General features: G+C 38.6%; 4 protein-coding genes across 5 annotated transcripts; 1 reads left to right on the forward strand and 3 right to left on the reverse strand.

Annotated features, from left to right (window-relative positions):
* Positions 1-596: 596 nt before the first annotated feature.
* On the reverse strand, positions 597-4,176 carry LOC125219518 (wall-associated receptor kinase-like 14). Its single transcript, XM_048121516.2, has 3 exons — positions 3,353-4,176; positions 2,133-2,207; positions 597-1,915 (listed from the first exon to the last, which is right to left on the reverse strand). The coding sequence occupies exons 1-3, from the start codon at positions 4,074-4,076 to the stop codon at positions 726-728; spliced, it is 1,989 nt and encodes a 662-aa protein (XP_047977473.2). The 5' UTR covers positions 4,077-4,176; the 3' UTR covers positions 597-725.
* A 2,452-nt stretch (positions 4,177-6,628) lies between these two features.
* Positions 6,629-8,233, forward strand: LOC148934004 (uncharacterized). The gene is made up of 3 exons (XM_089062128.1): positions 6,629-6,721; positions 7,336-7,618; positions 7,890-8,233. Exons 1-3 carry the CDS (start codon positions 6,629-6,631, stop codon positions 8,231-8,233), a joined length of 720 nt encoding a protein of 239 aa, XP_088918254.1.
* Positions 8,234-9,119: 886 nt separating this feature from the next.
* LOC148934005 (uncharacterized) lies at positions 9,120-11,052 on the reverse strand. Its single transcript, XM_089062129.1, has 3 exons — positions 10,781-11,052; positions 9,706-9,955; positions 9,120-9,497 (listed from the first exon to the last, which is right to left on the reverse strand). Exons 1-3 carry the CDS (start codon positions 11,050-11,052, stop codon positions 9,120-9,122), a joined length of 900 nt encoding a protein of 299 aa, XP_088918255.1.
* Positions 11,053-18,349: 7,297 nt separating this feature from the next.
* Positions 18,350-22,577, reverse strand: LOC125223732 (inactive protein kinase SELMODRAFT_444075-like). Of its 2 annotated transcripts, none has more exons than XM_048127008.2 (8): positions 22,172-22,577; positions 21,887-22,011; positions 21,543-21,637; positions 19,903-20,861; positions 19,662-19,822; positions 19,466-19,542; positions 19,051-19,378; positions 18,350-18,949 (listed from the first exon to the last, which is right to left on the reverse strand). In XM_048127008.2, the coding sequence occupies exons 1-8, from the start codon at positions 22,350-22,352 to the stop codon at positions 18,854-18,856; spliced, it is 2,022 nt and encodes a 673-aa protein (XP_047982965.1). In that variant the 5' UTR covers positions 22,353-22,577; the 3' UTR covers positions 18,350-18,853. The 2 variants fall into 2 exon arrangements, with proteins under 2 accessions (XP_047982965.1, XP_047982964.1); XM_048127007.2 differs by having other exon boundaries at positions 18,483-18,949; positions 19,662-19,828; positions 22,172-22,575.
* Positions 22,578-24,698: the final 2,121 nt, after the last annotated feature.

The following is a 24,698-nucleotide window of genomic DNA, read 5'->3' on the forward strand; positions in this document are numbered from 1 at the left end:
TTAACATCTAATTATGATTATTCAAGTTAGACTAGAGCGATCACAAATACAATAGTAAACCTCCTTTCGATTCATTTAGATTGTAGTTTACACACTTGGTACAATTCTAAACCATGAGCATGTAACTCCCAAGAGTATTACTAGTATTTATTATTGAATACTCAAATCTTGGGAAACATATGAAGATTGGCTTGGATATGGAGTACTATATGCCATATAGTCACCCCTTTAATCTCAAATCAATTATCTAAAATGTATTCCCAACGACGACGAAGCATTGCCCAATAAAGAAGAGCAAGATTTCAAATATATGATGTAGATAATTTCATCAACTTCATAATTGAAGGATCAAATGGTATGTATGCAAAGAAACACAGAACATTCGCCTTCAAAATGGGTAAAATTTGTTGAATTTGAAAATTCTTTGGCAGTTATTGTGCGTGTTAGTATATCTGAAACCAATAAAAGAATTGTTGAAGAACATTATCGCCATCGTCAGGAACATAGATGATAAAATAAAGAAGAGTGTTGTGTTGCAGAGACTCATGTTGCAATTGGCGCAAAATAACTAGTTCGACGGTTGATGCTTGTATCAAAGTATTAATTATATTTGCAACTATTTTTTGTTTGAGTATAATCAAGGCGCTTCCATTTGTATCCTCATATTAGAGAAGATTTTTCAAGAAGTCTAAAACATTAGAAACATACCAATTAATCAAACAGATTTAGCTGTTTGACGAGGAAGAACTCTCATCACTTCTCAATGAATCAATAACTGAAGCAATTGGAGATAAATCCATCTGCATATTCTTCAACGTCTTCTTGCTACTACTAACCCTACACAAGCTTCCATCTTCTGCACCCACCACCAAATTAGAGGAAGCCTTACTCCCCGCCGCCGCAATCTGCTCCAACTCATCCAAAACATCAATCATCGACGGCCTCAAATCCCTATCAAAGGCAAGGCACCTAAACGCCAGCTCACCCACCTTATTCACCGACCAAAGCGTCCCCTCACCGCCGCCGGACTTCAATATAAAAGGGTCAACAATCTCCTCCAAACACCCCCGCCCGATCCGATCCACCGCCAGCGCCGCCAGGTTGATCTCCCCCGGCGGCCGGCTGAAATCCACCACCCTCATCGCTGTGATAATCTCCACCAGCACCACTCCAAAGCTGTACACATCGCTCTTGTCTGACAAATGAAAATGTTGGTGGTACTGCGGGTCCACGTACCCAGGCGTCCCCTGGGGGGCCGTGGACACGTGGGACGCCTCCTCAGACATCCCAAGCCTCGACAGACCAAAGTCCGCCACCTTGGCGGACAGGTTGTAGTCGAGGAGGATGTTACTGGTCTTGACGTCTCTGTGGTAGATGGGAGGCTGCAGTGTGTGGTGCAGATAAGACAGGGCGCGGGCCGTCTCAGCAGCAATGCTGAGACGGACCGCCCAGGGGAGCCCACCGGCCTTCTCTCCCTGCAGGTGCTGGGAGAGGGTGCCATTGGGCATGAACTCGTACACCAGGATGTCCTCGCGCTCGATGGAGCAGCCGAGGAGCTGGACGAGGTTCGGGTGCTTTACTGAGGAGAGGAGTTTGATCTCATTTATCACGTGCTGGATATCGCCCGGGCCGTGGTCTCTTTGTTTGAGCCGTTTGATAGCGACCCATTTGTCGTTGCTGAGCTTGCCGGAGTAGACTGTGCCGTAGGCGCCGGTGCCGAGCATTTTCTTGTCGGAGAAGAAGTTTGTGGCCTTCTCTATTTCTTTGTAGGGATAAATTGGAATGGTTATGGATGCTGTTTCTTTCAGTTTCAAGCTCCGGTGACGTCGGCTTCTGCTCCGAACTTTTGATAATTTTACGACGAATCGCAAAGTTATGGCTGCTGCCGCTGTCACCGTAATAGCTGCTGCAATAACTGAGTAACACATACATTCTCAGAATGCATAACACCCATTTGCATAATTAAAAAAAAATAAAAATCCAAACATGACTACTTCAAAAAATTTGCCTAGTTTTGTCATTTTGTATTGTAAGGTTCTATTTTTATGATAAAACTTTTAAAACATAAGTTTAAGAGTGGAAAAGGTGTGCAAATATTTTAAATCTCATTTGGAAATTGAGTGGTTTCTTACCTCCTATTAGAACAAGTATTCTAGTAGCTCCTCTGCATTCGCCAGATAGATATTTGGAAAGGTTGCATTCTTGATCTGTTTATTAAGCACATCAAAAAACTATGTTTCAAATTGAAATCACTGTAATAAAATTTAATATACAAACAGTTCAAGTATTTTGCAAATAAGAATCATGAAGATGCTAATTAAATTTGAAGCATCTTTGCTGTAGGAATCTGTTGTCCAGGTCTAGCAAATAAATTAATCAATATTGTTAGGTATAATTATTAAGACTAGCAGTTCTTGGATTTGATGATTACGCTATTTAGACTTCTAGTGCTACTAATTATTTTACGTCAAAATAAAATTATTGAAAGTTGGCCCATTAGACTAGTGGATTGGTTTGACCCGCAATATCTCCCGTATTTATTATGCCAATTATTTTTTGGATCCCTAAGTCGCAAGAAATTTTATATGACAGGGCTGAGTATATAAGAAACGCCTTTGTTGTTATTTTTTTTTCTCAGTGGCTAAAATTATTTATTGGCTTGTGAGTGCATGCCTATGTATGAGGGCAGAGTGCATGACGTATGACAATATAGTAATTCCCTCGCGTTAAAGAACTTAAAATTGAAATTGCATTATACTAGATAAATACTCCACATTTAAAAAAATATGTGTTATAGAAATAAATAAATTAGAATGATGTTTAACTTAAAAACTTTTATGTAGAAGGGGATCTTCTAAGTTACACAAATAGATCTTTTTCATTTCTACCTAGCAACGACAGCGACTACATTTTACAAATATAAAATGCAGAATGTTGAGTGTTAGTTAAGTCACTTAAGGTTTCCATTGTGTCAATTAGAATTTCGTTAATGGAGCATCTGGTCAAAGGTAGATATATATATATATATATCCTGCTGATTTATTCTATTATCAAAAACCTTATTTAAACTAGAAAATGGGATACTTTTTTGTACATTACATACAAAGTAACTGCACTATAAATAATGATCATTAATCTATTAAAGTAGAAGAAAATGTGACTAATGAAAATCGTGTTTGAAAATTGAACATAATGACCAGTACCTACTCCCATAACTAACAACTTAATTAATCTAAACAATTTAAATCCAATTTCATTCTCCACGTCAGCTAATATCCATTATTTGACAAGTAATAAAAAAATTCTAAATAAAACAAAATAAAAATAAAAATAAAGAATGATGATAACTAACCTCTCCGGCAGCCCATACCATCCCTAAAACCATCGCCGACGAACCCATCAACGCACCGGCACCGATACGCCGCCGCGTCCCCAATCCCCGGCGGCAAAACAGCCTCGCATTTAGCATGATCGGAGCAGCCGCATCTCCCCAAGCGCCACCACCCCAGCCTCACAATCCTCACATCCAGGGAAACAGACAAATTACTCATATCCAAAGACTCAATCGAAATCGCCGAAAACAGCGAGGTGCAGCCGCTCCGGCGCAGCCTGCCGTAGTCCATGAAGAGGCTGGAGTTATCCGCCTGCGAGTAGCAGCGGATGCTGTCGTTGGTGTGGCCCCCGCAGTCGAGCAGCTCGAAGTTGGCTCTCACCTCCGTGGTGGGGATGAAGCACGAGTTCGGGCCGCCGCTGCAGTTCTGGAGGAGCACGGCGTTCAGGAACGTCGGGGCGTAGTTTCGGGTGAAGAGGCGGCCCAGCGCCTCCACGGGGCGGTTGCACACGGCCGGGAGGCTCGCGAGGATGGTGTCGCTCGTGATGGCGAGGACCGGGAAGTCCGCGGCCAGGGCGGTGCCGTTGTGGCTGCAGTTGAGTTGGATTTCGCAGCCGGGGGAGAAGCCGAAGGGGAAGGGGACGGTCCTCCAGCCGCAGGTTTGGTTGCACGCCATAGCCGCGGCCGCGCATAGAGCGAGAGAAGCTGCGTGAAATAGGATTTGATTTGAGGATTTTAGTTTCATTTTTGTGATGCCAAAGTTTAATGACTTAATGTGGTTTGTTGTTGATGTTGTTTTCAACAAATGGAAATGAAAAAACTTGAAATAGTGTATGTGTATTATGGTTGAATCCATATAATGACATGTTTCCATTGTAATGATTTGGGTTTAATATTGTCGTTTTTATCATTTATAATATGTATAACTGGTGGATAATACAAAATTGAGTACTAATATATAATAGCGTATTACTACAATTTTCAAAGATGGAAATATTGACTTTATGTCCTACTGGAGTGGATTCTAAGGATACAAAATGGGAAGATTAAATTAAGAACAAATGATGATGGGATATGATTGGTTTTCAGTGGTTCTACATACTATTTCCACTTCGTGCATATATATTTGTCCACTTTTCACACGAGCTAATTAGTCCGTTATAAGAAAATAAAACAAAAACAATTTGGTAAAACGGAGAATTTTTTTATTAAGGGAGTTTAGGAAATAACTAATTTTTTATATAGCTAACACAAAATTTAAGAGATGATGGACAATTTATGAGAGCATCTGCAGTGGCGCCACACTCACGGCTAGTGCGCGGCGCCCCTGCAAGGTTTTTGAAGCGGCCATCGTAAAATCGGCATTGGAATGGTTCCACAACTATCGTAGTTCGAATCTTGATTGTTTGAGGGAAGAATTTTTGGCAGATGTTAATCATAAATTAATTTCATCCTTGCGCTATCATCTTCGTTGATATAATATAGAAACTATGCAAAGATGAATGAGCACGCAAATTCAAACAAGTAGTGGGGATGCCTATCGACTTGCCTGATACCCTCATCGAAGAGTATACCGTCTTATAAGAGACTACCATCAATGAGACAATGATGATTGTTCCTAATGATGTGACAGGGACTTACACTTTTACTTTATTTCGGAAGGGTTAGGATCATCGAAGAGACTACCATGAATGATGACGTTATTCCCGATGATGGCATAACTCATGATGTTCTAAGTGGCGTTCTTTTTTATAAAGTGACGTTCTCAATGATGATGTTGATTTTTTTGTTCCCAACGACGTTGTTCGTGATGATGGCATTTCTTTTTTATTGTTTCGGTGCAACGTGTAACGGATCCACTCTCTCCGGCAACTCCCACAAAGAAGACAATGAGTCACCACATGCGCTTGTTGTTACGAGAGAGATCCCGACGCACGATTTCTCTGTTGATCCACTCTCTTCGACAACTCCCACAAAGTAGACAATGAGTCGCAATATGTGCTTGTCGTTACGGTTTCTCCATTTTGTTTTTGTGATTTATTTCAACCACGGGGAGTTGATATGTATAAGTGTCCCGCCTCTTCTATTTTTCTCCATGAATATTATTTAGTTTATTTTATTATCTAGAATATATTATTTGGTCTATTTTATTATCTAGAATATAGTTTAGTCATGTCTTTTAGAATGTTATAATTTGATATGATTTTGATTTTTTTAATTTCCCTAGATAATTTTTTCTATCCTCAATTATTATAAATTCTAGTATTTCACCAGTTGTACGCAACATATCAAGAAATTGAAAAATATTGTGTAGTTACAACCAGAAGAATTGAAAATTTTGGAAAAACTAATAATTTAATCATTAATTTTAGTGTCTAAATAAATGGAGTATTTTTTACTATTAGGTTGCGTTTGTTTGGTCTGATTGCTTTGGGACAGATAGTGTTAGGGCAATTAGCAAAACCTTGATGGTCTCAATTTACTATATCTTCACCGAAATTTGGTTGGTATGATTCTACCACCAAGAGAGTTATACATGCTTTGATTCAGCATTCAAAAATCTGAGATAGCATATAGAATGGACAAAATTGTCCTCGTAAAAACTGCTTATTTCCAACTTTGTCCTCATCAACCCTAATTCATTTTTGGATACAAAATAAAAGACCCGCCCCCAATTTGAAGAGTGAGCGCCACTTTCCCCACTTCACAAAATCGGAGGACCGCTTCCCCCGAATCAAATTCCGATAACGTGCTGCGTTTTAAGATTCACCGGTATGTTTTCTATCAACCTTCACTTCGGATAGCACAGATTATTAGGTAAATTTTGAAACCGTTTCGGATTGTAGGCTGGGTTTGTTGTCATTGCGACCAGAAGCGAAGCTTGATTTTCAATGGCCTCTCAACAGCTAGGAGGTACCGAAGAAGATGGTAGCCCATCACACGAGGGTAATGATGTTTCACATTTTATAATGTTGTGTGGAACGAACTCGGAAAAGAGATGAAGACGCAGTGTTAATGGGTTGTAGTTTGGTCGCAGGCATTACCATCGTGGGCAACACAAAGAATGTGAGGGTCGATAGGACCCGGCGAACTTGGTCAGCTCGCGAGGAAGAGATACTCGTGGCTACGATGAAGGAATTGGCAGCGAAAGGTTGGAGGGGAGATAACGGTTACCGGGCAGGATATCTAACACGTATTAGGGAGGCGATCCAGCTTGAATATCCCAATACTGATATCCTCCCTCGCCCCCACATGTACTCGAAGATATCAACTTGAAAGAAGAATTACGGGTCGCTCATGACGATGCTTAACCATAGTGGAATCGGGTTCAACTCGGACGGTAACTACAAAATTGAATGTGATGATGAACAATGGGCTCACTTTGTGAAGGTATATGATATTTTAACTCTCCAACATTTTGAAAATAAAGGCTCCAGAATATCTTATGCCTATGCATTTGCTATATCCTAGTTGATGTTTGAATGAAACAATATCCAACTATTTATGCATTTGGTAAGATATTTGATTCTGAATATGTCTGACACCCTATCCTTCTGTATGATACAATAACTAATAATCTAATGTGTATGCATTTGAAGAATTGATTCTGTATGATGAGTTGATTATGTATGCAACCAATATTTTAAATGTAATGCAGTTGCTAAATCCCTCTTATTATGTTTGTATGAAACAAACACCAACTATTTATGAATTTGGTAAATTGTATTTGTTTATGTATATGTATGAAACAATATACTTCTGTATGAGACAAATTTCTATCGTATATGCATTTGAAGAGTTAATTCTGTATGATGAGTTCATTCTATATGAAACAATATCCAATGTATATGCATTTTCTAATTCTTTCTGTTTATGTTTGTATGAAACAATAGCAAACTTTATATTCATTTGGTAAATGCTATATGATTCTGTTTATTAGAAACAATTACTGCTATACTTGCCCCAGCTAATACCAATTGTTCGTTTACATATAATATCCACAGAAAGATAGCAATGCTAAGTACATGAGGAAAAAGTCATGGTCTCTAATAGAAGATTGGAAGGAGATATTCGGCAAGGACCGTGCTGCGGGTGCCAAGATTGTTGACCTCGGTGATGCAGTTGGAAGCATCTACGGTACTAAAGAGTACCCAGCTGACGACGCTGGAACATCCCACCACATGACGCTGCAGGACCTATTTCCGGACGAATCTTTCCCAGATGGAATTCTTCCTGAGATGGTAGGTGAAAGTCAGTCCTATACTGAGGGGGTGGGTGTTGAGGCTGGTGCCGGGGGATGTGTTTGGAGCAGGTGGTGGGTGTGGTTCAGGGGCAGGGACAGTTAGTGGGTCTGGGTCAGGGGCAGGTTCCGGGGTTGGTTCTGGGGTTGGTTCTGGGTCTGGGGCTGTGGCTGGCCTTGGGGCAGGAGCTGGGTCTGGGTCTGGGGCTGTGGCTGGGCCTGGGGCTGGGGCTGGGGCAGGAGCTGGGGCTGGGGCTGGGTTTGGGTCTGGGGCTGTTGCTGGGGCAGGGGCTGGGTCTGGGTCTGGGGCTGGGGCAGGGGCTCGTGGTGGGGCGAATGCGGCTAAGAAAGTTCTGAAGAAAAGAAAATTAGATGACAAGATGGATGGAGTGCTTCATCTTATGAGCCAGATCCACACCGACACAAACGAGCGACTTAAAGAGATTTCGGCTAGGATTGGCTACGAATTCAATCTTAGTACGAAGAGGTCTGAAGTGTTTGACCAACTGAAAGGTATTCCCGGCTTAACTCTTAAACAACAATTCTATGTTTCTAAGAAGCTAGTTAAGGAGCCGGAGCTCATGGACCTGTTTCGAGGGCTGCCTGAAGTTGCTTGTGCAACATTTGTTTTCGACCTTTTGGAAGAAGATCAGATGCTTTAAGCGCTGAAAACATCAGACACTTGTTCCCCGGTTTGTGGTTTTTGTGGAACTCTTTGAACCTTCTGTTTTGGGATGTTTAACCTCAGACTATATTAAGATTGAGGGAAGTAATCCGTAGGACTATAACTACTTGAGTTGGCGATGCATTTACATCCGATAACTGTATATGATCGGACACAACTCTAATATTTTGTAGTATTTTGTTGTTGAACTTGTTCAAACATTTGTGTACGTTATGTTAATGGGATTGGGATTGCTATGCTCCTAAGCATTTGAACTGTGTGTAAGAATATGCCTTTTCTAGCTATTCATGACAAGTCTTGGTTCGTTTAAGTGCAAGGTGTTATATCATTTGTGTTTAGCCCAAATACAATTGCAATTTGTTTGTGAATCTGATTTATCCATTTGCATAATGAATATTGAGGGTTTATTATGTCTACTGAGAAATGGGAAAAACAACATGTTGGTTAAATCCCTAATTCCAATTCCTTCATCGGCAATCAAAAGGTGCACATAATTCAAACAGTGAGCCATACATTAAGACCAGGGCCCAAACCTTATGAAATTTACTAGACATAATAACCCTATTTTAGCTAATATCCAAACAACTAATTATCCATCCATGTGGAGCAAAAGGATGGATAATTTCCAACATGAAAAGAAAAACCTTAGCAAAGTACTTCCTAAAAAACGCTAACACACAATTGAACCTCCCGTACTACACAGTTCAAAAGGATAGATATTTTCCTACTACACTAGATTAACGATAGCCTCGTTCTTCCTACATAAGGGTACCACACAATTGAACCTCCTATACTACATAAGCCAGAAGTTCTTCACGATGGTTAGCAAGATTCGTCCTCGGTCAGCCTCTAGGAGGGGGACTCTACGAGGCACACGATGACCCTTTAGGCGAACCTAAAGGGTCCTTCCTCAGGGGTTTAAAGCAGGTTGGAGAATTGGTCGATGACGCCTCGTCGAAACATGGGCCACTTACTTCAAATAGCTTCCGACGAACTCGTGCGGATATGCCCGGCATCGGCGATGCTACCTCGTTAGAGTCGGCCGGGGAATCATTTCGCACTCCCCGTATAGGAGCGTCGGGTACGAGTGTATCACTTAACACGATGACCTTGGTGTTGTCCGATAGAATTATAACCTCATGAGGTAACTCTTCTTTGACATCAAACAACCCAAACAAACTCGCAAGGAGGCTGAATTCGGGTTCGTCTCGGTAGTAGTAAGCGCCGGCCGAGGCATCCCGCTAAATAATCAAAGTGCAAACGTGTCTGAGTAGAGAATTATTGTAGAATAATTTAACACGATCAGACAATTTTAACAGAAGTGCAAACGGTGCATGAGTAATTGAATCTTGCAAAATTATTTACCATAGTTCTTTTGCAGAATTATAATCAAAGGTGTATGACTACCGAATTCATGCATACTTCATAGCGATGGGGATGTATACGTACCTTGATAATCAGCTTCCAAGTGGATTCGTCGGCAATCACTATCTTTTCTTTCATATTCCAATATGCCCCGTTCGTTCGAACAACATTCTTGAACGTCAAGTGTCGGGCCTTCATAAGTTTCACTCGAATGGATATATCGTTGGTCGACAGCTCAGCGCTAAACGGAGGGTTGATCACTCCACGGAGCGTACGAAGCACGTCCTCAGACCCGCAATCGTCGTCCCATTCTCGTCCAAGAAACTGAGTATACCTGTTTGTGTAATAGAGTAATAAATGAGGCTTATATTTTGAATAAATGAAGGCTTAAATTTTGAATAAATGAGGATTATATTTGATTGAATAAATGACTTCATATCTTTGCATGTATTTGGAAGTTCACAAGCATTATACATCATTTTTTAATACAGAACACGTGTTCATTTATTACAAGCATATGTATATATAGTGAATATTATGAATACAAGTGGTTATGGTAGTATTAGACACACCATTGCCTAGATTAAGATCTCAACACAAAATATCCACCGCACATTTATTTCTTATTGCATTTTACATGTGCAACCGAGAAAGAGTTATTATTCATTGATTCATCAAAATAAAACACAAAGCGTTATTATTAATCTCCAATCACTTGTATTGCCACGACACATTTTTCACATAACTTACTAAATTGTGAGGAAAATATGGGAATTGGACATGATCATTGAATACATTTTGTAGACAAATTTGAACATTTAATAAAACCACGTTATGCCAATATATCTTAACGTTTATTAAAATATCCTAACATTATGCTAAATGTCTTAAAAGATTACAAATATTAAACATCGATAAATACGCGTATTATCATAACTACCTTATGCTCAATATCTTCCAAGAATACGAGTATAATTTGAAGATATGGATCAATATCTTCCAGAGCAGGGATCAATATCCAAAATTGGATAGAAAATGTCCAAACGATGATTCAGTGAAATGTAATAATTCTTAACATGCCAACAAGTGAAAAAATCCACACAAATACTGTCAATACGAATCAATACGGTTGCTAGTAGCTAACGGCATACACGGTTACATTGCAGTTCTCTCCGCCCACATAGCTCTTGCAAGATCATCTCGTTTCTTGGTCCATGCTGTTGAAGGTTCAACGCTACTGATATATTCCATATTACCCGAATCAGGCTCGTTCTCTTCCTCATCGTTTGCTTCATTTGCCAGCTCTGCCTCAATTGGATTTACAGCCATTTCACCTCTGATGTGATGTAGTTGTGTAGTAGGAAGCATGCTATGATCAAGCCCGTTTGAACATCTATCGGGTAGAGACTTGCAGATCGGAGTATACCCCATCGCATCTTCAGCACCGCAAACGATCGTTCGATGACATTTCGGGCCTTTGTGTGTCTCAAGTTGAACAGCTCTTCCGGGGTTTGTGGTGCTTGCCTACCAGGGCCCCATTCCTTCAAATGATAGCACTCCTTTATAGGGAGTCATAAACCCCTCGGCATTTGCATACGCGTTATCGCAGAGGTAGTAACAACCTTAAACAAACATAAGCAACCGAATGACTACATTTGGCTTGGCGCCTTTTCAAATTGGATGGTTACAGTAGTATACAACCAGCATATGATGCTCATAATTGGTTAGGTTTGTACCTTTAGGCACCTTTAGACCGAGGGGTCTACTGACTGCTTCCCGCAAAATCCTTGAATCGCCGGCGGACCCCTCCCATCCTGGCAGAAGGTAAGTGAAGCGGAGGTGAGGGTCACATACGGCAAGTGTGTTTGTCGTGATTTGCCCTTTCCTGTTTCTGTAACGAGGTGCGTCAGCAACCGGAACTCGTACGTTGATATAGGTGCCATCTAATGCGCCAAGACATCCATGTATTGATTAACCAAAATGAATTAAACTGAGATATATGAATTCTGCCAGTGTGACTAATCTTAAACATGGTGTTGTAGCGTGCAAACCTGAAACCAATTCCAACGCCGGTCAGAGCAAGCCTCATCTATAGGAGTGGGCTTTGCTAAAAAAAGATTGTGAAGCGTCAGCACTCCACGGAGGACAGTGTGTATGTACTTTGATATGGTTTGGGATGACCGCATGAATCTGAACCCAACTATCCGAGCCTTCGTGTGGTGGGAAAGAACACATAAAAACATAGAAACTTGTTCTTCTACAGTGACGAACTTCTGATCTATCAAACCTACACGATCACGAAGAATACGACAAAGACGCCCAAATGTGTTCCTATCCATCCTTAAGTTATCCATACATGCCCGATCACTGACACGAACAAGTCTATCTAAATGCTTAACATGATCAGGTATTGTGTCGAGCACAGGACAGATTCCAAGCCTATCCCATCGTTTGCGCTTGCGAGTTTCTGGGCCAATGAGCGTGATTATAAAAGATATGAGCAACATATTGATTTGATGATTCAGAAGTATTTCCTCCAATAAAATCAATACGGTTGTCAAATCATGACGCCTACGTTCACCCTGATGAAGCAAAACAAGATTTGTAACTGAACGCAAGGGGTCTAAATTAGCATAAAATCCTTAAACATGTTCAATGTCAGTACACCACCACATCTTCAACAAAAAAAGGTTCAAACCACTTCGGAGGAGTGAGTGTACATATGCACAGAGGTGCTGCCAGTCAGTGAAATATAATCAACCTCTCAAATATCCCATATCAAATGCAATTATACACAAATATGCAGCAGCTAATTCTATGTAGTCAAGTATTCAAACCCATATCAACTTTCATGAAGCACAGCAAACTTTTGAAATCAAAAGCAACTCATACGATGTGAATTATGAAATACAATCCAAAAAAAACATAGGATAGTGGCAGCAATCAATTATAAAAACTGCATTTCAAACGAGTTCAAACATCCAAGAATTGGGCTTTCATTCGGCCATTTGCTTGAACTGGTTCATAAAATCAAAATAGCGACCAGTCAGACGGTTGAGATGAAGACGTTTTGCTCAATTGAACTCCGCATAATTTTTAAATCGATACAACCCACGTCTAATTGGGTAAGTTTGGGTAAGCATCGAACTAATTTAAAACAAATACGAGGTCCATTCACGACTCACAGTGTGTACCTTACGAATGTCGTCTTCAATAGCCATTAGAATCGAGCGAGAGTCGACCTAATCTGCCGAGTAATCGTCTTATTAGTTGAGCGGCCTGCACAATATGAACAGATTTCAATTCAAAACAAAGTAATACGAGTTCAGAGAGGAATTGCAGTAAATGGGTGCACCTCAATTCGTCGACGCCGCTGATTTTTTCACAGAACGACGACGGGCGCCTGGGGCAATTAGAGGACCATGTGATATATCAAATTGAAATTGGGGCTAAATTCGAAGGAGAAGGGAACAAGGGGAGGGGTGTAGTGGACATTTGAGCAAAATGAAGTCTAACCAGAAGAACAACATAGTTCTTATCGGGGAGGAAGGGCAGGGTAGCTCAATAAGGTTTTGGTAGGTTGCTATCATAATTGCTATCGGGTCAGTGGGTATATCCCGGGTAATTGGATTTGTATATCATACCAAACAAAAATAGGATAGTGGTAAGATAGTGTGGCCTAACAGACCAAACAAACGCACCCTAAATATTTCTTTCCATACCATTTGGAGTTAGTATGTTATTGTGTAGCGTGAACTATTGCCAGAATAGCAGTTTGCTCACTACTTCTCTCCAGAAAAGTTTTGGCAGACCGTTTTATGCACTTTCTCTAAGAAATATAATAAAAGATATAATAAAAGATGAATACATGTGTTCCAACTTGGCATTGCATTCATTTCTCAGACTTCTTCAATTTTGATATTTGAAGGAGAGATTTCAATAGGTTCTATTCATCCTCTCAGCAATATCATTTTGCTGAGGGTTCGATGGAACATTCCTATGTTTTTGAATTTCATTTTTTTTTGTTTTTTGCAAAATTTCTCAAAATCAACATACAAGAATTTCATTTAAAATCATGTCGGTTTCCAATTTCAGCTTGAGATTTATCCTTACAATGTGGAGAGATTTCGGAAAAAGGGGTTCAATTCGCAGGCCTTTCGAAATTAGGGATTAAATTTGCTAACCTTTCAAAATATGGGATCGTGGCATGCAAATTTTTCGGAATAAGGGATTTTAAATTTTTTATATATTTTTCCATTTTTTTCTTATTATTTCTCAAACAATATTAAAGAAATGACAGAAGAACCCCTAATATTTTGACCACAATTTGATATTTTTCACCACATATACTAAAACTGGATTTAAATTATGTGGTTGCTAATTATCGTCAACATATGATAGTTTGATAAGTTTCAAGCATTAGGTATTCTCGCTACCGCCATACTTAGAGCTTCTTGGCAGTGAAAAATGTCCATAAAAATGGTTGCCGCCGGAGTTGAAGCCCCCGAATTGTGAATAAACCGTTGGTTATCCATCGGAAAACCTACAAACCCATTGTTCGCTTCACCTTCATTGACAACCGATGTAGGCAGCGGCAAAGATGGCGGCTCCGCCTTCACTTTGGGGAAGAAGCCGTGTATGACTTTCTTTTAATATGTTTGTCGCTCCAGAACCCATTAACACACTTGAATCAGACCTCTCGCTCCAGAAAACTCCAGTTGAATCGGTGTTTGTCGAATTGTTACCTTCGAATATGTTGAATTTTCCCCCAACTAGGTGAAAATAGAATTGGAGTAAAAAATTGGAACGAAATTGTGGTTTGAATATTAGAGGGTACTTTGGTCTATTCATAAATATTGTTTGAGAAATAATAAGAAAAAAGATGAGAAAATTGATAAAAATTCGAAAATCACTTATTCCGAAAAATTCGCATGTCACGATCTCATATTTTGAAAGATCAACGAATTTAATCCTAAATTTCGAAAGGCCTACGAATTAAACCCCTTTTTATGAATTCTCTCACTTAAAATGTACACACACCTTTCATGAGTAATCATCAATTAGACATAAAATATCGTCCACCGCCTATTGTAGCATGCACAGATCATAATGAGCATAGTCCATGACCGACGTAGATGTATCGCCTTAAAACACAGCTTCTTGCTCCTCTCTATGATGCAGTGCTCACACTTGCTTGTCAATCCATGACTGATTTAGATGTATTGCGCAGCTTCTTGCTCTTCCCTAGCATGCAGTGCTCACACTTGCTTGTTTCAACAAATATATAAGTGGGATGATGCCTTTCTTAATCAACTCCATCATCCCTTACTAACCAATGTAGCCTAGTCTTTTGTGTCAAAGAGCTTGATCATCCATACATGTAACATTCAGAGATCTAATAACAGTTTCTGACAAAATATTACAGACCTAATAACAGTTTCGGCTACAAAATAGTATAGACTATTCATTCTTTCAGCAATCTTGATGATTTTATCATTCATTGAAAAAGATCTCTAGTCTGAACTGAATTTGAAATCTTTTGACTCAAGCATGTCTAGGGAAATCAAATTCCTTTTAATAGCAGGGATAGATCTGACCTGAGTAAGTAGCTTGATGGATTCATTATGGGCTCTCAGCCTGAGTGTTGAGGCTTTGATAATTTCCTTGCGTGACTGAGCCATCAGCTTCCACCAAATCCTCAAACCATTCTTTATTGGAGCTGATATGAAAATTACGGCCCAAGTCCATGATCCATGATCTTTCAGTCTCATGGTCTAAAATATTCAAGATCTGTGCACGATATATTTCCTCAGCTAAGTCAGCTTGGCTGGGACAATGTTTTCCTCATTTTGCTTTCTCTTCTAGGAGTAGTAGTCCTTCTTGAAATGACTAGGTTTCTTGCAATAGTGGCAGCTTCTAGTTTCTTTCCCAGCTCCTTTGATTTGTTCACATTCAGAGCTTGATCCTTATTCTGAAACTACTTCTGGTCATTGTTGAACTTCTTCTTTCCTTTTGACTTGTTTACATTGAGAGCTTGATTCTTAGATTCTTGGTTTGAACACAACTTTCCCAGCTCCTTTGATTTCAGAGCGCATTGCATTTCCTCAAGTGTAATTGTGTTAATTCTTCCATACAACATGGCATTACGCAGATGATCAAAGCTAAATTTTAGGCAGAACATTCAAGAGGATGATTGCATTATCCTTATCATCCAATTTTACATCTATATTCTCCAAATCATCGACTAATTTGTTGAATTAGATGCTCACTTATGCTCCTATCCTCCAAGAATGTGTAGGCGTAAAGTTTTTGTTTCATGAACAATCTATTCGCTAGCGACTTGGTCATGTACAACGACTCTAGCTTCGCCTAAACACCAGCCACGGTCGCCTCCTTTGAGACCTCCCGCAACACATTGTCAGCTAAGTAGAGGATAATATCTCCAGCTTCTTGACCTCCAATTTCTCATCACTTTCTTCCTCATTTTCTTTCGCGTCATCAGGCTTGATCGCATCTCCCAAACCTTGTTAAATAAACAAGGCTCGCCAGAGCCCGAAATCACTCTTGCTGGAGAACTTTTCCTCCTCAAATCTGGACGTGGCCAATTCGTCGAGCACTTGATCGGCCTTCACTCCTTCAACTCTCCCACAGACGGCGCCACTTGTTGTAAAACAAGAACAAACGCACGGTTGATCAAGCAACGAGCAAACACAAGTTTTACGTCGTTCGATCTTGTGATCTACATCCATGGGCAAGGGAAACTCTTTCTATTAATCTTGTTACGAGAGGTGTACGAAGCTCTCAAGATTCAAGAACATACAACGAACACCTCTCACTTCTAATCTAACACTCTCTCTGAATTAATCAATTGTAGAGCTTGTAGTGATGATCTATTCTTGAAGCTTTATTGATGGACGCGTGGAGTCCCTCTTATAGGCCTCTGTTCAGCTCAACACACAACAACCGCACTTCCATGAGCTAACCGTATTAACTACCTTGAACCTTCTATTCAATCTCAGCCGTTGATCAACTTTAAAGTCATCCGACTTGGAATCATGCAAATTAGTATATATTCTAATTTCTAATAGAGTTTCTGTTGTGACTGGGCTTTTTGTAACAGTGATTGGTATTCATGTGAATTGAATCTGAGCCCAAGTCTCTTGTACCTTTCGTTCTTGCTATTTCTGATAGCCAAAATGGTACTAACTCTAAATTTTAGGTAGTAGTATTATTTTACTAATCAATGGCATAATGTCAGACACTAATGTTAATAACGCAGGTATATATAGAGATATGAATGAAGATAAATATCAGGTTTGAGTTCAAAAGGCTTATAAGACTATGGTCTCCTATCATTTAAAATTTTTTATTTATTCATGTGCGTTAAATTTAGACATGGTATTTTTTTTTTTGTGTTCTAAAACGTTTGATTGCCTGCTTTTTTGTCAATTTACAGTTGTTTTTCGAGTTCAAAAAATGTGATAAGACTATGCATCTCCTTGTTTAAATTTTGATTTATTCATGTGCATTAAATATAGACATGGTATTTTCTAATGTTTGATTACACATGTATGATGTATGACATAATAGTAGTATAATAGTAGCTTATATTTTTCTCTTCTGTTTTATACTTCCGTTTGATAGCATAGAATAGCCCTGAAAACAACCATTTTCTGGTCAAACTCCAGTGTTTGATACCAAATGAAGATTTTCGCATCGGCCCTTGAAAAGGCGCGTGGCCCGCCCAAGCGCATGAAACTATTCCTATGTACATTTATCGGGGTTTTCTCACCCGATTAGTTTCTTAATTTGAAAGCTGTGTCCAGAAAAAAAAAATCTACCACTATTGCCCCTCCATCAATTTACTCATTTGCAAATCATTCTTCAAATTTTTTCACAAGATAGTTTGAAATCGAGGTGGCAGATGTTGCTGGTCGCTGGATAAGGTCCTCGAATGTATTTCTGATTCCTTCTAAAAGACAGTCTGCCGTCGAAGCAACATATGATGTATTATGGGGCTGATATCGTTCAAGTTCATTGATTTATCAACCATTGAATTGGAATATTTCTTATAAAAAATTGATAGATATCATAAAGGGAGCCTATGGCAAAAGAAATCACGAGCCCTCAACAGAAGCTTTGTCTCCTTGCACCTTTGACGATAATTGCTTCTCGGCGGGAGGTGAAAAAAGGAATGGCGGCTGATACAAAATATTTGCAAAGTCTAAGTAGTTGTTAGGTAACGGTGGGGGGAAAAAATAGAAAATCAGACCATTGATTTTAGGGGTACAAATGTTAATTAGCATTTAATACAATATCAATAAACACGTGTCAAGCATTGGGAAGTTTTTCGTCCAGCAATTCTGAGGTGTATCAAACTCAAAAATATGAATTCATTTTCTCTTGTTTTCTTGGTCAACATCTTATTATGTTTCTTAACATAGTTTGACCGACATTTTCTTCACGAGAGTATCAAATTTTTCTTTTTCTATCCTATTTATCCACTTTTTCTCCTTGCATCTCTCATTTTATCAATTTCTCATTAAAAATGGTGATGTCCATCTATAAAAATTATTTTTATATGCATTACAAAAATCTATTTATATTTCTAATGACATTTATATTTGCATAGATAGATGTATGGAGTCATTGTTAGAAGGTGTAGAAAAGATCACACAGAATCATGTGAGAAGGAAGAAGAGATCACGCAGAATGACAGAGAGATCAGTCAAGAGATACTCAATTAACTTTATTCTGTTATCATCGCTATGCCTATTTCCTTGTAGAATACATATGTAAATCCCTATTTATAGGAGATAATAGCACACACATACAATTAAATTCCAAACCCTTTTGTATCGTCATTCTAACAGTCTTTTATTATAATTTACAATGAATAAATAAAATATTTTTTCATTCTCTCATTTACAGTTGGAACCGATTCTCTCAAAAAAATGATGGAAGAGAACATCGCTACTCTTTTCGAATAATTCTCCGATCTCATGATGTTTGATTAGAATTTAAAACAGTTGAAACTGAACGACGGGTCCAAAAAATTTGGATATAAATCTATGATAAATTAGCAAAAAAAAAAACATGAAATGAAACGTGATCTACAACAGGCCTAAAATAAGATTAATTGACAACTACATATATGGTATAGGCTGTATAGCAAAACAATAATGACAAATTCCGAGCTAGAACTCACCAAGAAAAAAGAAATGGACTCCAATTACGCATTTGTATTCAATCCCTGCAGGTGCCCGCTTCGACAACCAACTGAGTCCCTACAACTAGCTGCACTTCCTCCTTCTAGCATCTTAACTACCTAAAACCAAAACAATATTTGGTGAATATAGCAAAACTTAACATTTACCAAAAACCCATGACCTTGACAAATGAATTGTTGGAGCATGAGGAGTGTAAGACCTTTGACATGGGTGGTCGGAGGTCGGGATCTTGTTGAAGACACAATGAGGCCGCGTATCCCATTGCCTGAAGCTCATACGGTAACATAGGTTGGAGTTGGTACGGGACCAACCGGGGATCCAGCAATTGATTGTTGTAGCCGAATATATGTGGTGTGTCACCCGTGGCCAAAGCACGGATATGGTCTAACAAAAACTGATTGTCCGAGCAGTATTGCAAGTCATGGGCCCGTTGCCCGGTAATTAGCTCCAGTAATACCAGGCCAAAGGCGTATACATCGACCTTCTCAGTCATTTTTCCACCACTGACTAGTTCTGGTGCAAGATACCTACATGAACAAGAGAAGAAACTGAATTTCCATGCATACATTTAAGAAATTGAATTAGAAACACAAAGTCTAGAATGCTGGATTTACCATGAAGCTCCGACGATTTGGCTACTTTCACATGACTCCCACTCGTCATGCAATCTTGCCAGTCCAAAATCAGCAACCTGATATAAAATAACGTTTGAATTGGTACACACATTAATCTTTTTTTTTTATTCAACTCAGCATTATATGTTTAGCAAGTGTTGAAAAACTACATGCTTCAGAAGATGAGATTGTATACCAGAGGTTCAAAATCATGAGTTAAAAGGATTTTGCTCGGCCGCAAATTTCTGTGAATGATGCATCCCACCCTACAATCTTCATGAAGATACCGTAGTCCTCTTGCAGTCCCGATAGCTATCTTCAAACGAGCTTGCCAATCAAGAACTGGATTTCCTCTTCCTGCAACTTAAGGCATGAAACAAATTTCAAGTTGCTGCTGCGTTGGAGTACATAAAACATGACATGTATAAAGAAGGTACCATGCAAATGAAAGTCTAACGAGCGATTGCAGATGTACTCATACACCAACAATCTCTTCTTCCCCTGAATGCCAAAGCCAATAAGCAACACTACATTCCGATGCTGAGCACAACTCAGTACACATACTTCCCTGCAGAAATCAGCATCTCTCTCAGGGCCAGCAAACTTCAGTTGCTTCACTGCTATGACCAATCCATTCCTCAAAACTCCTCTGTGGACCAAGCCAAACCGGCCTTCTGCTAAAAAGTTTGCGTGTGAGAAACCATTCGTAGCTTCCTCTAGCTCTTTGTAGTGGAACTGCTTTGGAGGTTCTCCGAATCGTGGAGCCTTGGATTTACAAATAACACATAAAGGAGGAGGAATTGGGGAAGTTGCTCTAAACGAAACAGCTTCCCGGATGCTAGAGTTGTATGCATAATCTCCATCAGAAATTTGACTGTTTTCGATTCCTTCATCACTATATGCTCCTGTTTCAGTTCTGGCCAAGGTATACGTACTCCTAGAGATCACATCCGTGTTTCCAAGATCCGAGCCATTTTCATCACTCTGAGCAATCAAGAACCTCGGACTCAGAGAAGTTTCTGATTCTGCATTGTGTGTGATAACTCTATCAGGTGGATAGGTACCTTTACTTAAGCCTTGATAAAGTGGATTATTTTCACAAACGACGTAGACAGAAGATGCGGTGTCAGGAGTTGATAATATGTTTTTGGTTGACATTCTTGAGGAGGAAGCATTTGGATCATCACGACTGCTAACACGAGCCATATGTTTCACACTTTTGCTCTGCAACTTCTTACTATCCCTAATAGGGAAAGAAGTGGGAGTATAGAAAGGTGTTTGAGTATCGTTTGGGCTTGTTAGATTGAGGCGAAGAACGTTTGGCTGGGAACCCTTCATGACTACAATATTGCAACGCAATTCATCCACGCATTGCTTTATCTCTTGCTTCAACTGCCTGACTTAATGAAAAAACGTCAAGAAAACGGTGCTATCAAATTCCAAATCACTAGATGTTACTCAGTTGAAAACAGAACAGGCATAGGGTAGAGTTCTACTATGTATATATGTGAGCTAATGTTACTTCTACATGACTGAAAAAGCTTTTACACGTTGCAGACTGAAAAAGTAATGAAGCATCGAATTAAATTCATGAGGCCGTGGTATTTATCTGGATTTAATAAGAGCAGTATATTTCCATACTGAATTCATCTTTGCAGGAAAACAGACACATCATAGCAATTAAGGTCTGTAATGACATAGCAATTCATTCCAATTGGAGGGGTCAAAGTTTCCCTATTCATCATTGCAGGAAAACAGACACATCATAGCAATTAAGGTCTGTAATGACATAGCAATTCATTTCAATTGGAGGGGTGGTCAAAGTTTCCTATTCATTTGTCTGTTTTAGGTATCAATATCTTAGACCAGTGTGCTTCAAATAATTTCTAATAACTGGATATAACTAGCAAAGCCAATCAATTTTAAAATATGAAACAGAGTGTGTAACTGATTGGAGCCTTTAGCCATTCTAGCCCTTTGAACATCACCATACAGAAAACAAAACCAATATCCTGAAAGATATATCTAAGGAATCACTATATCAGGAAAAGGAGTTTGAAATTTGTGTTTACTTTACTTGTCCAATATAACCCAATTTGCTGCATTACTCTTTGCTTCTGCTGTCACAGCACCAGTGCACATTGCTGATACAATCTTGATCTGCACCCTCACCTACACCCAAAAATGACAAACCAACTTCTACATCAAAATATGCCACATCTCTTCAACTTCATCCACGAGAACTACACTTGAAATGTCACTCTACTATGATCAGGTTTCAAGTTCCTTAGGTTCAATTAATAGTATAAATGGATCGATTTACGAGATGAAGAACAACTTTATATCACAAAAATCATCAAGATAAAATGGACTAGAAAATCATAGAATTGGCAATACACTCATTTAGCCATATTTAAGCACCTCGATTCGATCCCGAACTTGAAGAACCATCTGAGAACAGGACTCAGCAATCTGACGAAGGCGATCCGGTTGGCAACTTCGAGAGTTTCCTTTCAACAGAGGAAGTCCCCAAAATCTCCTCCCTCCTGCTTTTCAAGCACTAGCACATCTTCAAAATTGCCTCGAGCAATTATAAATAACAGCAATAAAACGATAATTTAAAGCAAAAACAGCAGCAGAAGCAGCGAAATTTCCCGATTGTGAGTTGAAGGAAAGTAGAGGAAAACACTTCGATACGGAGATTACCAGTTTTGTTGTCGGAGAAGATGGCGAGAAGCGTAATGCAGTCGCCTGGGGAGGCCGCGTGGTCGACAGCCCAAGCGAAGGCGGTCTTAGAGATGACTTTGTCTGCTTTGACGGCGACGATAACCTTCGCCGCCGCGTCGCCGCCGAGCAGGCCGGTTCGTTCTGGCTTTGGCGGGAACATCAAGCGCAGTTTGGCCGTGAAAGCGGAGGCGGATTAAGGGCGCGTTTGCAGATTTTGAAAAAATAATGTTGGGAAATGGGAAATTCGATGTGTGTGATTGGAATTAGTGATCCCGTTTTATAATAATAAATTCCCTTTCCAAGCTTATGCTATAATTTATTCCTTTGATAATTAAGTTATTTAAGTAAGTATAGCAAAAAATCAATTTATTCCTGCGCAAAATATTCATTAATATTTACGTGTAATAATAAGCACCTTTCTTAGTTTTTTATAAACTCCATTAGAGTATTAAATTAGTAGTAATTAATTGCCAAATAACAAAACACATTACTCTTTCACCCTCTATTATTTTCAACATGACTTCCGTTTTTCAGTTACTGAAATTTAATATTTTCACACATTGATATGTATGCGACACGCGAATAAAGATGTTTTTAATAGGGGTTTGGAATTGACTCTAGTAGGCTCAAAAAAAGATGTAAGCACTACCAACTTAAAATGAAAGTTGAATTTGGTATACAACAAGGATTGAGGCTTTGAAAAAGCTATACTTTAAGTTAAATAATCTGTTTGTATTGCCCGCCATTTTAAGTTATGCACCTATTTTAATGTGAAGAAAAGGAAAAGAGAAAATTGTTCTTTCTTCAAATAGAGCTTTAATTTGCGTTGCCACTTTATTTTAGCGACTTTTAAGATATCAATTCAAACTTCATCAAAGAGTTAATTTACTTTTGTGTGACTAATTAAAATCCCTCTCAATATATAAAAGAAAAGACAGAAAGTAAACCTATATTAATTATATGTTATTATATGTAAAAGTTATAAATAATATAATAGAAATAATATATTTTTGCAAATTATAAATATGGGATGTATTAAGATGACAACCCTCTTATTGTAACACCATATCACCATTTTAGGCCATTGGATCTGAAAATCGTGTGCTTGTCATGCTGCCACGTGTAAAAACACGGAGGGGTAAAATAGGAAATTTCTAATTTTACGTTACCAGATTGCAGTGTTGTTCATTGAATATTGCAGTCTTACAACAACAATATTACAGTTTACCACGACTGCAATATCTAATACAGTAGACTGCAAACCCGTGTTTTTTCACGAAACTTAATCCTAGGCGTTCATAAATGAGATCTAACGGACTATATTGGTGATATGGTGTTATCCTATCTATGGTAGCACCATAGTGCACCCCTTACGAATATACTATATATCACCTTTTATATGTAATCAGTACGCTTCTCGTAGAGGAAATTTGAAGTATATCTTTTTCAAAGATTTGGTATGTAATTTTGTATTCTGATCCAAAATTTATTAATTACAGACATATTCCAGAACTATTTTCATAAAATATAAATATACAGAGAGGCTACACTACAATTCATATTTATTGCTAACTGTTTTTTTATCTATTGCTATAAAATATTATGAAAAAAAGGGAAAATAAAGAAATGAAAAATGATTTCAAAATTTTATACAAAAGTATACAAGATTCCTGATCTATAAATTTGAAAAACGTGTATGTGCAAAAAGGTTCGGTGCAGGACGAAGTCCCTTTTCTAACTTTGTATTGTATACAAAATGTCTAAGATTCTAAGATATGATTTTCAGTTCTTGTAAAGAACCGTGTATCAGTTTTCAATCCAATTAAATGGTCAATGACTCAATGTTCTAATAGCATACATAATTCAATTATCGACGGTTAGATTTATTTAGTGGTTTGGACTTTGGATACAACAGACAAATTTTATTTAGTGGTTTGACAGCACAATCAATAAAAAAAAGTTCACTTGGGTGGACCTCTTTCAACTATATAGTGTTATTGACTGATTTCACATTCTTGCAGACTTAAAAACTAGTACTAGGCCTGTTTGGTTTGACGTATTAAAAATCTGGCATAGTTGTTCGCACAGAACACGACGGTACCGGTGTTGTCAAAACTAATTATCATATGATAATCTATCTTGGATTAGATTGTGAGATTATTTTAATTGGAGATGAGTGGCTATAGCCAATTATAACATTATTGTTCGTCTATAATTAAGTTATGAGATTTAATCTCTATATACTTCTAACATGTTTGGTTTGCAAGATTGTATCCGAGATTAAATTTATAGTGTGTTTGGTTAATGAGATTCAAATAATCATGGGATAATTAGTAAATCTTATGACTAAAATAATCTCACAACTCAATTCTAGACTATATCTTGATATTATTTTATCTTAGAAACCGAACACCACCTTCATATATTTAATCATGAGATAATAATATTGCAAATCGAATAACTCTGACATGTACATAGATTCAGAATAATATGCCTTATACAGGCA

The sequence above is a fragment of the Salvia hispanica genome, chromosome 1 (assembly GCF_029641045.1).
Source record: "Salvia hispanica isolate PSC_SH4W2 chromosome 1, Shi_PSC_v1, whole genome shotgun sequence".
Lineage (NCBI taxonomy): Eukaryota > Viridiplantae > Streptophyta > Magnoliopsida > Lamiales > Lamiaceae > Salvia > Salvia hispanica.

Bases quoted from the DNA above. Each gene is read 5' to 3' on its own strand.
- LOC148934005 (XM_089062129.1), bottom strand. From the start codon at position 11,052: ATGGGGTATACTCCGATCTGCAAGTCTCTACCCGATAGATGTTCAAAC. The intron at 9,956-10,780 runs GTAACCGTGTAT...TTACACAAACAG, and splicing joins TGGGCGGAGAGAACTGCAAT to GTATACTCAGTTTCTTGGAC. The intron at 9,498-9,705 runs GTACGTATACAT...TTGATTATTTAG, and splicing joins CTTGGAAGCTGATTATCAAG to CGGGATGCCTCGGCCGGCGC.
- LOC125219518 (XM_048121516.2), bottom strand. From the start codon at position 4,076: ATGAAACTAAAATCCTCAAATCAAATCCTATTTCACGCAGCTTCTCTC. The intron at 2,208-3,352 runs GTTAGTTATCAT...CTTAATAAACAG, and splicing joins TGGTATGGGCTGCCGGAGAG to ATCAAGAATGCAACCTTTCC. The intron at 1,916-2,132 runs GTAAGAAACCAC...TGTGTTACTCAG, and splicing joins AATACTTGTTCTAATAGGAG to TTATTGCAGCAGCTATTACG.
- LOC125223732 (XM_048127007.2), bottom strand. From the start codon at position 22,352: ATGTTCCCGCCAAAGCCAGAACGAACCGGCCTGCTCGGCGGCGACGCG. The intron at 20,862-21,542 runs GTAAAGTAAACA...TCATTAAGTCAG, and splicing joins AATTGGGTTATATTGGACAA to GCAGTTGAAGCAAGAGATAA. The intron at 19,543-19,661 runs GTATACAATCTC...ATTTTATATCAG, and splicing joins CTCATGATTTTGAACCTCTG to GTTGCTGATTTTGGACTGGC.
- LOC148934004 (XM_089062128.1), top strand. From the start codon at position 6,629: ATGACGATGCTTAACCATAGTGGAATCGGGTTCAACTCGGACGGTAAC. The intron at 6,722-7,335 runs GTATATGATATT...TAATATCCACAG, and splicing joins AATGGGCTCACTTTGTGAAG to AAAGATAGCAATGCTAAGTA. The intron at 7,619-7,889 runs GTGCCGGGGGAT...GGGCTGGGGCAG, and splicing joins GGGGGTGGGTGTTGAGGCTG to GGGCTCGTGGTGGGGCGAAT.